This window comes from Miniopterus schreibersii, assembly GCF_964146895.1.
Source record: "Miniopterus schreibersii genome assembly, chromosome: 1".
In the NCBI taxonomy this organism is placed as follows: Eukaryota; Metazoa; Chordata; class Mammalia; order Chiroptera; family Miniopteridae; genus Miniopterus; species Miniopterus schreibersii.
Genome location: NC_138101.1, coordinates 176,227,385 through 176,244,300, shown reverse-complemented (window position 1 = coordinate 176,244,300; position 16,916 = coordinate 176,227,385). Strand labels below are relative to the sequence as shown.

General features: G+C 34.2%; 1 protein-coding gene across 6 annotated transcripts in view; it reads right to left on the bottom strand.

Moving 5' to 3' along the window:
• Window positions 1-16,916, bottom strand: part of GPHN (gephyrin) — a 352,065-nt gene that overhangs the window by 240,706 nt on the left and 94,443 nt on the right. For all 6 annotated transcript variants that reach the window (XM_081136828.1, XM_081136829.1, XM_081136831.1 and 3 more), the window contains exon 3: window positions 2,752-2,809. In XM_081136828.1, the coding sequence (XP_080992954.1) occupies window positions 2,752-2,809 (58 nt within the window). The remainder of the gene's footprint in view (window positions 1-2,751; window positions 2,810-16,916) is intronic.

Here is a 16,916-nt window from a genome sequence, read left to right as displayed (position 1 = left end):
TAACACACTCTACTTAGTTTCCTAAACCAGAAACCTGGCTCAATCTTTCCATCTTTCCCTAAACATCCAATAAATCATCAAGTAACTTTTGATTCTACTTAAATAATTTCTTGAATCTGAGTCTTTTCTTCAGCCTTACTGCCACCACTTTAGTTCAGGTTTTAATCATTTTGTGCCTATATTCCTGCAATCTGGTCTCCTTCATTATAGATGGAACCTCCTCTTCACTGAAATCATTTTTCTCACTCATCACAGAAAAACCTGAAAAAACTGCTGATTATGTTACTTACTTTCTTAAAATCACATAATGGTACCACAGAGTATAAAATCTAAATTTCTATATCTAAATCTAAATTTAGTATAAAATCTAAATTTCTTAACATAGCATAAAGGTCTACTGCCAGTCCTATATCTCAACAGTTTTAATTTTAACCCTGTGATCTGCTGAAACATTATCTCATATTTATGTTTTCGCAGAATACAAAACTGTATAAAACTACAATTTGCTAAGTTCTTCAAAAGATTGCTGATTATCTTTTTCAAATGGCCAAGTGCCCTTCCTAGGTCTTTCATAAAACACTGTTTACCTTAATCACTTAACATATTATAATTATAAATAAGACAGAACACTTTGTAGAGAGATGGATTTCAACTCTATCCTTTATATAAGTGCTGCTTAATTATTTACATATACATTTATTGACTACTTAAAGTTTCTTAACCCATGGCCACAGACAATAGAGTGGTGAAGGCCAGGGGCGGAGGGTGGGTGTGAGGTAAAAGGGGTCAATGGGGGAAAAACGTGGACATCTGTAATTCTTTCAACAATAAAGATAAATTTTAAAAAAAGAAGGAATAATTGTAAGGGAAAGTAAAAAACATAAGTAAACCTGGAAGAAAAAGAAAAGATTTAGAGAGGAAAGAAAAAGATTTGCATTTTCACTATAATCTTTCCTCTTCCCAATTTTATCTTAAATGGTTTTGAATAAAGAGTTGGAAAAAGAAAAAAAGAAAAAAGGAAGTAATATCTCATGTTATTCTGACACTTTAAACTCTTGATTATATTTTTGGAAGTAATTATTGGAACTCAAACAATTAATTTTAAAAGTTTACCTTTATTAATTCCCACTTTCTCTTTTAAAAAATGAGAGATCTGGATTAGGCCAAAGCTTCCTCCCAGCCAACTACTGAGAATTTATATCAAGTTTGAGTAAGTTTCTTGATACTCCTGTTTTGTTTTGATTTAATGCTAGAGTATAATCATGGCATTAATTCCTGATGTTGACTACACATAATACCTGACATATTGAAACTAACAGTATATTACATAATAAAGATCAATGAGCTCAAGTAATTTTAAAATAATGTAAATAAATGAAAGAATTACTTAAGATTTGAATTTAACTTGATTTTGAAAAGTTGATCAAATCAAGGTTAATGATTTCTTGAGAACTTTACATGTTATTTTTAACACCTTAACTCAGTATTGTTTATCCTTCACTATCACTACACTTCTATCCAATTGTTAACTTCTATTTATGGATTAGGTAGCAAGTTCAGTTCTTGTTAGACTGTAAACTGCTTTTAAACAAGGGCCACATGTGATATTATAAAACTAATAGTCTAGCCCGGCCGGGCGTGGCTCAGCAGTTGAGCGTCGACCTAGGATCCAGGCGATCGGGGTTTGATTTCCGGTCAGGACACATGCCCGGGTTGCGGGCTCAATCAATGACTCTCTCATCATTGATGTTTCTATCTCTCTCTCTCCCTCTCCTTTCCTCTCTCTGAAATCAATAGATATATTTAAATTAAATAAAATAAACACACAAAAAAACAAAAACAAAAAAGCCCCTAATAGTCCATAAGGTTTAGTAAAATGTTAGAAACAGAACATTGTAATAACGCTGTAATTTTTTAAAATGTCAATTTTTCATTTATTGTACTGTAAATTTTTAAAATTGACTTAGAGAGAGAGGGGGAGAGAGAGAAACATCAATTTAAAAAAAATTCTCACCCAAGGGTGTTTTTATTGATTTTAGAGAGGGAGAAAGAGAAAGAAATGTCAATCGCTACTTGGAATTGAACCTGCAACCTAGGTACGTCCCCTGTCCGGAAATTGAACCCACAACCTTTTGGTATACAGATGATGCTCCAAACAACTGAAATACCCGGCCAGGGTGAGAAACATTGATTTTGCTGTTCCACTTGATTATGCATTCATTGGTTGATTCCTGTATATACGCTGACCAGGGATCAAACCCGCAACCTTGGTGTATATGGAAGATGCTCAACCAACTGGTCTACTTAGCTAGGGCCAGTACTATACATTTTAAATTGAAATTGGCATATTGTTTTCAAAGGAACCAGGAAATATTTACTAGAAGACTGAGATAATTTATAATTGGCAAAAACTTATAAGAAAAAGAAATTAAAACAGGATAACAAGGTAATTCATTATGCACACTAATGAATAAATACAGTGCTTTCTTTAATAGATTTTTCAATGAATTTCACAGGAAAGGGTTCCTTTTTGATTTTCCTAATATTTTTCTTAGAAATGCACTGATGATGATAGAGGAAATCTGATGGATGGTGGTTATTTGAGATATATATAAATTCAAATAGGATAACTTGGAATTAAATGCTGTCCTAATACAACCAAAGATTCAACAGCATAAAGAATAAGCAATTCTTCCCCTACTGGCACCAAGATACTAAGTCTCTATAGAGGTGAAAAATGCCATACTGTACCTTGATTTCTTCTATTTCATCCGGTACTATCTTGTATGCTGATATAGTCCCACCCAACCTGCAATCAGGAGAAGAAAATATTCTCAAAACCGGCAACAGTGTATAAAAAAATAGGACTATTTCTGCCATTAACATCCGAGTGCCACCAATAATGCCCATTGCCCACCCCATTAACCATGAAGGCAAAAGAACCATTTTATGATTAATTTTTCCATATATTAGTTAAAAAGAGGTAGATAATGAATGACTACTGGAAGAGGAAACGTTAGATTTTTAACCATAACTAAACTTCTCTGATTAATGGTTTTAATGATACTGGAACTGCCACTTTTACTGATGGATTCTGTCACAATGAAGATATATCAAGAATCAGCAGCAGACATGGTGTTTGCTTTTTATGTTTGTCAGTTTTTATAACAGACTTGACCTTTTACAGTAGTTTTAGGTTTACAGAGAAAATAAACAGAAAGTAATTTATTTCAGATTCTTCTACCACAGTATTCTCTTTTAACATCTTGCATTGTGATACATTTGTCACAACTGATGAGCCAATACTAATTTTGCTTCTTCTTAAAAATAATTTAAACAAGGATTCAGAGAGATGTGTGTACCCAGCACTGTCCAATGTAAAAAGATGAGTGTTTGAAAGTTACAAATTTAATGCGTAAGACATGATCTTTGCCTTGAGGCAGTGATGACATTACATATCATGTTCATCTATTTGAAATATTTTTGTAAAGCAGCTAAGATTTATGTAACACTATTTGATAGGCATATTATATATTATCTAATTTAACTGTTACAACTGTCTCCATTGTAAGAATGGAGAAATTGAGTCACAAAAATATTCAGTAATTTTCTTAAGTAACTGAAGGAGCTAGTAAGTAAAGATACTAATTGAGATTTACATTAAGTGTAAAATACATAGCAGATTTTAAATACTTAGTATAAAAAAAGGTTAATTTAACAGTACTGATTATATGCTAAAATAACATTGTGGATATGCTGAGTTAAATAAGCTATATTAAAATTAACTAAGTCTGCTTCTATTTAGTTTTTAAAATGTGCTACTAAAATTTTTAAATGGCTAGCATTTGTGGCTACTATTATATCTCTATCAGACAGGTACTCTAGGTTCCTAAATTCCAAGATACCAAGCTATCAGGGCTCTAATTTGGTTCTTAAAAAGAAAATTTCTGATTACTTATTTGACTTGGTAAGTACTCAATATAAAAAACAACAGTGTCATAAATAAGGCACTTAAATATTCTAGATATTTCAGGATACTCCTATCTCGTGTGTAAATTAAAAAATGATATTCTCATTTACATTAAAAATAATTTAACAAAATTATCTTTATTGAAAGCTCTGCATTTAAACACTTGAATGTTATCATTTATCTTGCTAATGTAATTAGTACTCAGATCTTTTTTTTTTGGCACATTGAAATAATTTTTTATTTTTATTCTTTAATTTTTTCTTAATTGAATTTATTGGGGTGACACTGGTTAATAAAAGAATATAGGTTTCAGGTGCAAAATTCTACAACACATCATCTGTACACTGTATTGTGTGTCCACCATCCCAAGCCAAGTCTCTGTTCATTACCATTTACCCCCCATGCCCTCTTCTACCTCCTTCCACCCCTCCTCCTCCTGGCAATCACTACACTGTTGTCCATGTCCATAAGTTTCTCTCAATCCCTCCATCTTCCTCCCCAGTACCCTGACCCCAGCTGTCAGCCTGCTCTCTATAAGTCTGTCACTATTTTGCTTGTTAGCTCATTTTGTTCATTCGATTCCACATGTGAGTGAAACCACACAGTACTTTTCTCTGACTGGCTTATTTCACTGAGCATTAAGCTCTCCAGGTCCATTCATGCTGTTGCAAAGGGTAAAAGTTCCTTCTTTTTTACGGCCGAGTAGTATTCCATTGTATAAATGTACCACAGCATTTTTATCCACTCATTTACTGATGGACACTTGGGCTGTTTCCAAATTTTGGCTACTGTAAATAACTCTGCAATGAACATAGGGGTGTATATATTCTTTTGAATTAGTGTTTTGGGTTTCTTTGGATAAATTCCCAGAATTGGAATCGCTGAGTCATAAAGCAGTCCCATTTAATTTTTTGAGGTAACGCCATACCGCCTTCCATAGTGGCCACAACAACCTGCACTCCCTTTTCTCCACATCCTCCCCAACACTTGTTTGTTGATTTAAGTCATTCTGAGAGGTGAGAGGTGAAATCTCATTGTGGTTTTAATTTGCATCTCTCTGATGATTAGTAATGTTGAGCATATTTTCATATGTCTATTGGCCATCTGTATGTCCTCTTTTGAGAAGTGTCTATTCAGGTCTTTTGACCAAACTAAGCTAGCATGATGCTGGATTGGACTATGCCCTAAAACAGAATGGAAACTCGGGACACTGAATTTGATGTTAGCCCTGCTGAAGGCAAAATGGGACTTCTTCTTTGGAGGGATGGAAGGAGATGGGACCTTGGAAACTCAGGGGTTTAATTCCACAGAAATAAAGCTTTCTACAATATATCTCATCCTCCTGAGCAAGTCTCAGAAAATTCTTTTTCTCAGGATATTGCAAGAAGCCCACTCCCACTAATAACAGATGGAGATGTGGAGCTCTCCCCATCTGTTAACAATAAAATATGTGAATGAATTACTTCAATTAAAAAAAAAAAAGAATTAAGTTAAAAAAGAAAAACAAGGTGGTTGTTTATATGGTATAAAAACCTGATAGCTCTTCTACTTGTCAGGAGTGAGAGTGGAGGAATCAGCTATAAGTGTTTTTACTTTTATCATTAGCCAGCAATCATCTTTCAAATTTTTCTGTTCTCACTCCAAACATACCTATGCTTCCTTTTCAAACTCTAACACTATGGAATAAATAATAAGACTAACAGACAAAAAAGGTTTGTAAATCTAACTTTTAACAGTAAAATAGTTTATTTTCACTTCCAAGTTAATTGCAGAGAGGTTAATAGAACTCAGAGTATTGCATTAACCCATATTATTGACTGTAAACTTGCAGGTAGAGGGATGTGTGGCTGTACTAACTTCAGGTCCATGAAATGAGCTCTAAACTCTGGTAAAAATTTAAATGAGGAGTGTAATAAGACAAAGATAGTCTGATTTTTAGAGAAAGAGGAGAGCAAATGCAAGATGCTTCTAATGAAAACTGCTTAGAAAATGACTTTTAACATGAATTGATTATCCCATTCATTTGGTAGGTAATCACATGTGCTGTCTTGTTTTTGTTACTGTTTCTCGTGTGTATGTGTGTGCAACTATTTTCACAATGCATTATAAATTACTAAAAAGCAGGAACAGTTCTTACCTTTTTTTTAAAAAAAAGAGATTCCACTCAATGTTTACTATTCTTGCATGCATATATAAGGCACTTTATGTATAACTGTTAAATAAATATTATGAAGATGTTTTACACTGAGAAAGAACAATTAAGGATTTACCTTGTTCATTTTCTATTTCTGTTTTCCCTGTTCCCTAAGTGGTTCATCCAGGCTTCCTGCCAAAGCTAACTCAACATTCTGACAATTTACCTTAGATATCATAAGCTACTAAAGTTATAAATTTGAACAGCACTGAACGACCATATCTCTATAGCATTCTTTATGGTCCAGCAACATGCATTTGTAATAGTATGGAAATTCAATAAAACACTAAAAAAGAACCAGAGGTACTTTCGATAAGATTATAATTTTAATTGCTTTCTCTACATACGTATAAACTGTTGGAGGGGAAAAAATCTGCTAAAACCATGAGTGGCTTCTCAACTGGGAGTGATTTTCCTTTTGGGGGACATTTGGCAATGTCTGGACACACTTTTAAAAAATTTATTTTATTGTTGAGAGTATTATAGATGTCCCTCCCTTTTTCCCCTTTGCCTGGCTCTGGCTCCATCCCCGGCCTTCACAGCAATATTGTCTGTGGGCACATTTTTTATTAGTAACAGCTTGGACGGTGCTACTGGCACCTAGTGGGTAGAGGCCAGAGATGCTGTTTGACATCCCACAATGCACAGGAGAGCCTCTCGTAACAATTATCTGGCCTAAAATGTCAATAATGCTAAGAATGAGAAACTTTGCATTAAAGGAATATAGAAGCCAAATAGAAAAGGAGAAAATATTTCTTTAGAAGTATCCACAATATATTTATCATAGATCTGGTACAGATTAAGGTCTACTAGTTCTGCCTCAACCTGTCTTTCCAATATACTAATTTAATAGTAATAATAATAATAATGAAGTTTTGTTTATTTAATGCAAATAAATTTAATGACCACCTATAATATGCAAAGCACTGCGTTGTGTACTGAAAAGAATACAAAGAATAAAGTTTAGAATACAAAGAAATTTATGTCATCATCCTGGCCTATCAAGAACTGACAATATAGTTTAATAATGTAATATAATTAAGTATAATGACATACAAAATAAACTTAAAATAAATGATACACACAATGAGAACTATCAAAAGTATAGTACAGAATGCAGAAATCAGGATGGTTTAGAATGGCTACTCAAGAGAAATGGAAATTTATTTAGAGCTTTACATGGTTTGAATTTAGATAAGTAGAGATAAAGTACTTCATGTGAGAAGCATAGTATGAGTTAAGATAGTAAGGTGCTCCCTAGCCAGTTTGGCTCAGTGGTTAGAGCATCAGCCTGCAGACTGAAGGGTCAAGGGTTCGATTCCGGTTAAGGGCACGTACCTTGGCTGCAGGTTCAATCCCCCAGCCCTCCTTGGGGCGTGTGTGGGAGGGAACCAATCAATATGTCTCTCTCACATCAATATTTCTCTCTCTCTGTCTCTCCCCCTCCCATTGTCTCTAATAAAAAAAAAAAATCAATGGAAAAAATATCCTTCGATGAGGATTAACAACAACAACAACAAAGATAGTAAGGCACTACACATATTATCTAGAGCAAAAGTTGAATGTTCAAATGAAGACCAAGAGGGTCTTAAATATTAGGCTGAGAAATAGTTGTTATTATGAAGTCAATGAGGAACAATTTACATTTGTTTAATAAGGGAAACAAGGTATGAAAGCAGGTTTAGAAAGTGTATTAGAACAAATAGGATAAGGGTTATGAATATGAATATAACTATACATACAGATATACAAATAAGGAGATTTATAATTGGCTCACAATTATAAATCAATTTACAAGCTGGAAAACCAGGAAAGCAGGTGGTATAATTCAGTCTGAGTCTCATGGCCTGAGAACCAGGAAGCCACTGGTGTAAGTCCAGAGTTTCAAGGCCCTACAATCAGAAACTCCAATGTTCAGGGGCAGGAGAAGATGAACATCCCAGTTCAAGAAGAGAGATAATTCATCCTTCCTTGAACATTTCTGTTTCATTTAAGCACCCTGTGGACTGGATGATACCTTCCCACATTGGTGAGGGAGGACTCTTCACTCAGTCTACTGAATCAAATGCTAATGTTTTACAGAAATACCCTAACAGACATACCCAAAAATAATATTTTATCAGTTATCTGGGCATCCCACAGGCCAGTCAAGTTGACACTTAAAATTAACCAGCATAGGAAGATTAGTTTGGGAGCAGACACAAAAATCCTAAATAGATTTTAGCAGTGTATTAAGTTAAAAAAAATATCATGTCCAAGTAAGATTTATCACTGGAATAGGGTTTAAGTAAATGAAAAATGATAAGGCTATCTCAATAGATATTGGAAAAGTCTTGATAACATTCTATATTACTCCTTATCTAAATAAATAAAAATAAATGCTTCAAGTAAACTAGAAATAAGAAGAAATTTCCTCAACCTGATTAAGGGGAAATTACAAGAAATAAAACGTAACATCATATTAAGTGGTGAAAAATTAGAAATGTTCTCACTAAAATAGGTACAGGTCAGGAAAGCTCAGTACCTTCAGTTTTTAAATTCATATTAAAAGGTTTAGTAGAACAAATTAGAGTTCAATATTTGGCTAGATATGAGATTAATAAGCGAAACTCAAAATATCAATGACCAATTATAAAATGTAAGAGAGCATTAAAAGAATTATGTTCACTACAGGAAATACAGATGCACACACACACACACACGTACACTGAAACACACTACCTACAAATAAACCTAGTACATTTGAAAACTCTGCTTTTTAACCACAGAAAGCTGTATGTGGGCCCACTAGCACATAACTATTTGTGAAGTCACTTCTTTCAAGTTCAGATTCCTTCCAGACACCTGAAGATTGATCCCCAATGTCAGAGGCAGGGTTGCAAACTTATGGCCATGTTAAATTGAATCTTTTAAGATGGCTTCCTTGAATATCTATCTATCTATCTATCTATCTATCTATCTATCTATCTATCTATCTATCTATCTATCTATCTATCTATCTATCATCTATCTATCATTTGCTTACTTATGTGGATGATTTTAATCAAGGAATTAATTGTCTAAGTTAACACAGGTCCTAATTCTCCCTATTATTTTATACCAAGATATTTAGCATATTTATAATACCTGTCTGGAAACCGAGACATTTGAGTTTGTAGCTCTAGATTTTACTATATATCAACTTCAGTATAGAATTTCTGAAGACATAAAACTATCATCTTTTTCGAGCTTCCCCAGAGCTTCCCCAGAACCTAATACAATTCCTAGAAAATAAGTGCTTAATAATATTTATTGGTTTACTGACTTTTTAATGATTTTTGGGAGATCTTTAAGCAAATTTGTGTAAGAACAAAATTATGTACACAATGTCCAAAATAACCACGTAGTTTACACATTTAAAGTATTAAAACATTTGCTTATAAATTCTATTTTGATTGGGCTTATTCCCATGTTTGCTAGAAGATAAACCCTAGTCACTTGGTTATAGCTTTATATTCTTAATCCAATAATATGGAAAAGGAACAGTGTAGTTAGAATTCACTGTGGTAAGCATTTGTAAACAAATATGCTCTTGATTAAAATTAGCCTATTTTCAAAGAATGTCAACACATTATAGCAAATGAACTTGCTATACAATGGGACTGATAAAGCATTATAGGAAGCCACATAGTGAGAATACATAAGTTAAGAAATATCTTTTCCATTGCTTATTTCCTACTGGAAGCATACAAAATTCCCTTTTTACTTTATCACAAATGGTGTTACAATAGTGGACAACCATATGCAAACAACTGAACTTTGATCTCTCGCACCTTATAAAAAATTATACTGATGTTAGATCTAAAAGTAAAATTATAAAATTTTGTAAAAAAATACAAGAAAAAATCTTTGTGACCTAAAGTTAGGCAAAAAGTTCATAAAGTTTTGCTCTGTGAGAGACAATGTTAAGAGAATGAAAAAACCAGCAAACTGAGAAAAAATGTTGGTAAACCACACATCCAACAAAGGGCTTGTATATATCTTTACAAAGAACATATAAAATTCTCCAAACTTAATACTAAGGAAGCAAACAACTGAATTAAAAACAGGCAAAAGAACCCTGGCCAGTATGGCTCAGTTGGTTGGGCATCGTCCTGTGCACTGAAAGGTTGCCAGTTAAATTCCCAGTTGGGGCACATGCCCCGAGTTGTGGGCTCCATCCCTGGTAGGGGGTGTGCAGGAGGGAGCCAACGGATGTTTCCCCAGGGCCCATACCTAGGTTGCAGTTTCCATCCCCAGTTAGGGCTCATGCAGCCCATCGATGTTTCTCTCACATCAATGTTTCTCTCTCTCTCAAAATCAATAAAAATATATATTTTAAATGAGCACGAGAGCCTGGCCAGCGTGGCTCAGCAGTTGAACATCAACCTATGATCCAAGAGATTGAGGTTCGACTCCCAGTCAGGGCACATGCCCATGTTGTGGGATCAATCCCCAGTAGGGGGCATGCAGGAAGCAGTCGATCAATAACTCTCATCATTGATGTTTCTATCTCTCCCTCTCCCTTCCTCTCTCTGAAATCAATAAAGACATATTAAAAATAATAATAAAAAAATAAAATGGGCAAGAGATTTTCTTTTTTTAATTGATTCTTAGAGAGGAAGCGGTAGAGAGAGAAAGAGAGAGAGAGAAACACTGATGTGGGAGAGAAACATCGATGGGCTGCATGAGCCCTAACCGGGGATAGAATCTGCAACCTAGGTATGGGCCCTGACTGGGAATCGAACCTGCCACCTTTTCGTGCAAAGGAGGACACTTTAAACCAACTGAGCTACACTGGCCTGAGCAAGGCAAAAATATTTAAATAAACACTTGACCAAAGATGATAAAGAGAGAGCAAATAAGAAAATGAAAAATGTTCAACATCATTAGGTAATAAGGAAGTGAAGTTGAAACTATCCCTATCAGAATGGCCAAAACAGAAAATATGACAATACCAAGTGTTAGATGCAGAGCTACTGAAACTCTCATATGGTGATGGGAATGTAAGATGGTACAGCAATTTAGGAATACAATTTGGCAATTTCATAGAAGTTAAACATAACATTTGTTCACAGAAAAACTTGTTCATGAATGTTTGTAGCAGTTTTATTCAAAATCTTTTAAAACTAAGGAATATTTCACTTAAAAACTTGGGTTTCAGGTCTTCATTAAAAACAAACACCCCCCCAAATGCATAAATCTAAAAGATGTGGCGACATTTTCCCCACCTTAAAACAGGACAAGACTGGCTGATAATAAATAACTTCTCTATGTGTAGGTCATGCCACAGCTCTGCCACCCCCCTTATACAGTGAATGCATATGCATTGATATCTGGCTCTTTTCACTTTTGGATATTACTTGCCTGGTCTCTGTGGTAGAACTATCCAAAATTTGTGTTTCCACAAAAAACAAACCAACCCTAATGGCCTCAGCAATCTTGAAAAAGAAGAACAAAGTTGGAGGTATCACACTACGTGATTATCAAACTATAATATAAGACCATAGTAATCAAAACAGCATGGTAATGGCATAAAAAACAGACATATAGATCAATGGAACAGAATAGAGCACCCAGAAATAAGCTTACACCTACATGGTCAATTAATATTTGACAAAGGAGGCAAGAACATACAATGGTGTAAAGAACATACAATGGGGTAAAAACAGTTCATAAGTGGTGCTGGCAAAACTGGACAGATACTTGCAAAAGAATGAAACTAGACCATCTTTTTATACCATATACAAGAATAAACTCAAAATGGATTAAAATCTTAAATGCAAGACTCAAAACCATAAAAATCCTAGAAGAAAATATAGGCAGTAAAATCTCTGACATTTCTCATAGCAATATTTTTTCTGATATATCTCCTCAGACAAGGGAAATGAAAGAAAAATAAACAAATGTGACTACATCAAACTAAAAATTTTGCACAGCAAAAGAAACCATCAATAAACTGAAAAGGGAACCCACTGTATGGGAGAACATATTGTCTAATGATACAGCTAAGAAGGGGTTAATATGCAAAATTTATAAAGAACTCATATTAATCAACACCAAAAACCCACACAAAGAATCCAATTAAAAAATGGGCAAAGGACCTGAATAGACACTTCTCCAAAGAGGACATACAGAAGGCCAATAGATGTATGAAATGATATGCAGCATCACTAATTGTCAGAGAAATGCAAAGAAAAACCACAATGAGATATCACCTCACACCTGTCCAAACGACTATCATCAATAAATCCACAAATGACAAATGTTGGCAAGAATGTGGAGAAAGGGGAACCCTAGTGCACTGTTGATGGGAATGCAGATGGGTGCAGCCACTATGGAAAATGGTATCAAGTGTCCTCAAAAAATTAAAAATGGATCTGCCTTATAACCCATTGACTCCACTTCTGGGTATATATCTGAGGATACCAAAACATTAATTCGAAAGAATATATGCACCCCTATGTTCATTGTAGTGTTATTTATAATAGCCATAATACTGAAAGCAACCCAAGTGCCCATCAATAATGGATGAATGAATAAAAACGCTGTGGTACATATATACAATGGAATATCACTTGGCCATAAAAAGAATGAAATCTTACCATTTGCAACAGCATGGATGGACCTAGAAGGTGTTATGCTCAGTGAAATAAGTCAGCCACAGAATGACAAATATCGTATGATTTAAACTTACATGTGGAATCTAAAAAGCAAAATAAGTGAACAAACAAAGTTGAAACAACCTGATAGACACAGAGTAAACTGGAGGTGCCAGAGGGGAGGTGGATTGGGGAACTGGGTATAAGAGGTGAAGGGATTAAGAAATACAAACTGGTAGTTACAAAATAGTCTCAGGCATGTAAGTAAAGCATAGGGAATACAGTCAATAATATTGTGATAACTATGTATGGTGTCAGTTGGGGTACTGGAAATATTGAGGGGAACACTACGTAAAGTATGATTGTATAACCACTAAGCTGTATATGTAAAACCAGTACATAATAAAACTGGGGGAAAAAATTTGTGTTCCTCCTACCATCGTGTTAAATTTATTGCTGGGTAGTGTCTACTTAGCCAGGGACTACATTTTCCAGTTCCTTGGACCTAGATGTGGCCACATGACTAGCTCTCACTACTTGACTGTCAGCAGAGTGACCTTTCTGACTTTCTGGCTAGGGTTTTAAGAAGTAGATTTTTCCTTCCTTTTGCCATCTGGAAGCAAAAATCTCCAAGGTCTTAAGGGATGATGAAGCCACACAAGAAAAAGCAAGACCTGCCCCAGGCATACAGAAATATTCACATTGGACCACTGCGTGAAAAATAAATAAGACTTGGATTAAATCATTGAAATTTTGGGTTTATTTGTATAGAATTGTGTTATTCTAAAGCTGTACTGTCCAAATAGAGTAGCCATTAGCTACATGTATTTAAACTTATCTAAATAAAATATTTTGGTTCCTTAGGAGGGATTAATAAAAATACTATTAACATTTGTAAGACAGTTATAGGTTAAGAATACTTTAAATCCGGGTCTCCTAAACCAACAGTTTGAGGTTGGCAAGCACAAACTTTGCTCTTTCATCCACAGCAGCCATTTTCCATCAACATATCTTTCTTATTGTGGAGGTAAAATTTAGATAAAACATACATACTTGACATAAAAATATCAAGAAAAATATTTATTACAGAGGCTAACATACAACATTCAAAACAAATAAGGGTAGGAAAGACAGTATCTTTGTTACTATTCTTATTTGCTCCCATTTCAACAAGTATTAATGACTTTCATAATTTCTTGCAATACAAAAAACATTTCAGAGTGGAAATAAATATTTTGAAACTCCTTTTAAATAAATTTTGGCTTCTTTAGGGTAAAGATATATATGGTTCCCTACCAAAATGTATACACACTTTGAATAATTATAAAGGCAGAGTCTATTAAAATATATTTCATTTTCAAAATTGAGCTATTAGTAGTTAAAGTGTGTATACAGTTTTTGGGACACCCTGTATTTATGGTTTTGAAGGGTAAAAATACTGTGTTTAGCTGAGATATTTTTCTACGGGTAAATAAATTGGTGTTGTTTTCCCAGAGAAAGACCAAACTACTTGATCTCTAGATAATGAAAAGTGCAAATTTATTAGGTTTTAAAATTCTCAAATAACTTCATTCCCTGGTCTTTCATGGACAAAATCACCTTGGAGTTCTAATGATTCTCTGAATGTTTGCTTACAATCACAATCTGACTCAAAGAAACTGCAGCCTATTTCTTCTTGTTCTCTCTGTACTCATTATCATGATTAATTAAATTGCTGGTCACTATCAATGCACATAAACATTGTTCTGGCATTTATCATTAGAGTACTTGAATACTTAGAAGCATCACGGTGCAACAATAAAGTGAAATAAATATTTTCTCCTATAGAGAATCTTACCTGAGGCAAATGACAAGGACTGTAAGTATCTAAAAAGTGGAATTGTAGGATTTCTATGAAAAGGTTTATATTTCACTAACTCATAAAGTAACTGACACAGGAAGGTTACTTTGTCTTCCAAATTAGAGATATTTTTGAAATTATGAGTACTTGCACTTTTCTAAACTAACTATGAAATTACCTATTTCTTTCCACATTCAGTGGAAAACTTAACACTGACCAAAAGGATGGTTATTTTGAATGTAGTAGAAGAACCTGAGGATATTCTCCTTTATTTCTATTTTTACTAATACTTAAGTACGTTACCTGGAAAAAAGTTTTCCTTTTCATGTACATCCAATAATTCTGTTCTCCTAAAGGTGGCATATTTTAATTTTCTTTTGTACTTCACGCTTTAAAAAAGTTATGCAATATGATCGAGATTCAGTGACATGAGATAAGAAGTTGGTGACTACATAAAGATACTACAAAGAAAGAAAATTGTAAGAATATCTCAGATGAACATAGATGCTAAAATCCTCAACAAAATATTAGCAAACCGGGTCTAGAAATGCATTAAAAAGATCATATACCATGATCAAGTGGAATTTATTCCAGGGATGCCAGGTTGGTATATTATCTGCAAATTAATTAACATAACATATCACATAAACAAAGTGAAGGACAAAAACCACATGATCATATCAACAGATGCAGAAAACGCATTCGATAAAATCTAGCACCCATTTATAATAAAAACTCTCAGCAAAGTGAGAATAGAGAGAACATACCTCAACGTAATAAAGGCCACATATAACAAACCTACAGCCAACATCACACTCAATGGCAAACACTAAAAGTGTTTCCCTTATGATAGGAAACAACAGGAATGTCCACTTTCACCACTCTTATTCAACATAGTACTGGAAGTCCTAGCCACAGCAATCGGACAAGAAGAAATAAAAAGCATCCAAATTGGTAAGGAGGAAGTAAAACAGTCACTATTTGCAGATGACATGATACTGTTCAAAGAAAACCCTAAAGACTACACCAAAAAGCTACTAGATCTAATAAATGAATTTGGTAAAGCAGCAGGATACAAAATTAATATCCAGAAACCAGTGGCATTTCTATATACCAATAATGATCAGAAACTAAGAAAACAATCCCATTTACTACTGCAACAAAAATAATTAGGTATCTAGGTATAAATTTAACCAAGGAGGTAAAAGGCCTGTACTTGGAAAACTATAGGACACTGAAAAAAGAAATTGAAGTACAAATAAGTGGAAGCATATACTGTGTTCATGGTTTGGAAGAATCAACATCATTAAAATGTCCATACCATCCAAAGCAATCTATAGATTCAATGCAATTCCTATTAAAATAGCAATGGCATATTTCACAGACCTAGAACAAATATTCCAAAAATTTATATGGAACCAAAAAAGACCTAGAATAGCCTCAGCAAAACTGAGAAAGAAGAACAAAGTTGAAGGTATCACAATACCTGATATCAAACAATTCTACAAGGCCACTGAAATCAAAACAGCCTGGTACTGCTATAAGAACAGGCATACAGATCAATGGAACATAACAGAGAGCCCAGAAATCAACCCATGCCTTTACGGTCAATTAATATTTGACAAAGGAGGCAAGAACATACAATGGGGAAAGACAATCTCTTCAATAGATGGTGTTGGGAAAATTGGACAGGTACATGCAAAATAATAAAACTAGACCACCAAATAATACCATACACAAGAATAAACTCAAAATGGATAAAAGACTTAAATGTAAGTCGAAAAACCATGAAAATTCTAGAAGAAAACATAGGCAGTAAAATCTCGGACATCTCTCACAGCAATATTTTTGCCGATATGTCACCTAGGGCAAGGGAAATAAAGGAAAAAAATTAACAAACGTGACATCAAACTAAAAAGCTTGTGCACAGCAAAAGAAACCATCAACAAAATGAAAAGGGAACCCACCATACGGGAGAACACATTCCCCAATGATATATCGGACAAGGGGTTAAACTCCAAAATATATAAAGAACTTATACAACTCAATGCCAGGAAGACAAATAATCCAATTAAAAATAGGCAAAGGAAATGAATAGACACTTCTCCGAAGAAGATATACAGATAGCAAATACACGTAAAGAAATGCTCAACGTCACTAATCATGAGAGAGATGCAAATTAAAATCACAATGACATATCACCTCATACCTGCCAGAGTGTCTACCATCAATAAATCAACAAGTGCTGAGGAATAAGTGGAGAAAAGGGAACCCTAGTACACTGTTGGTGGG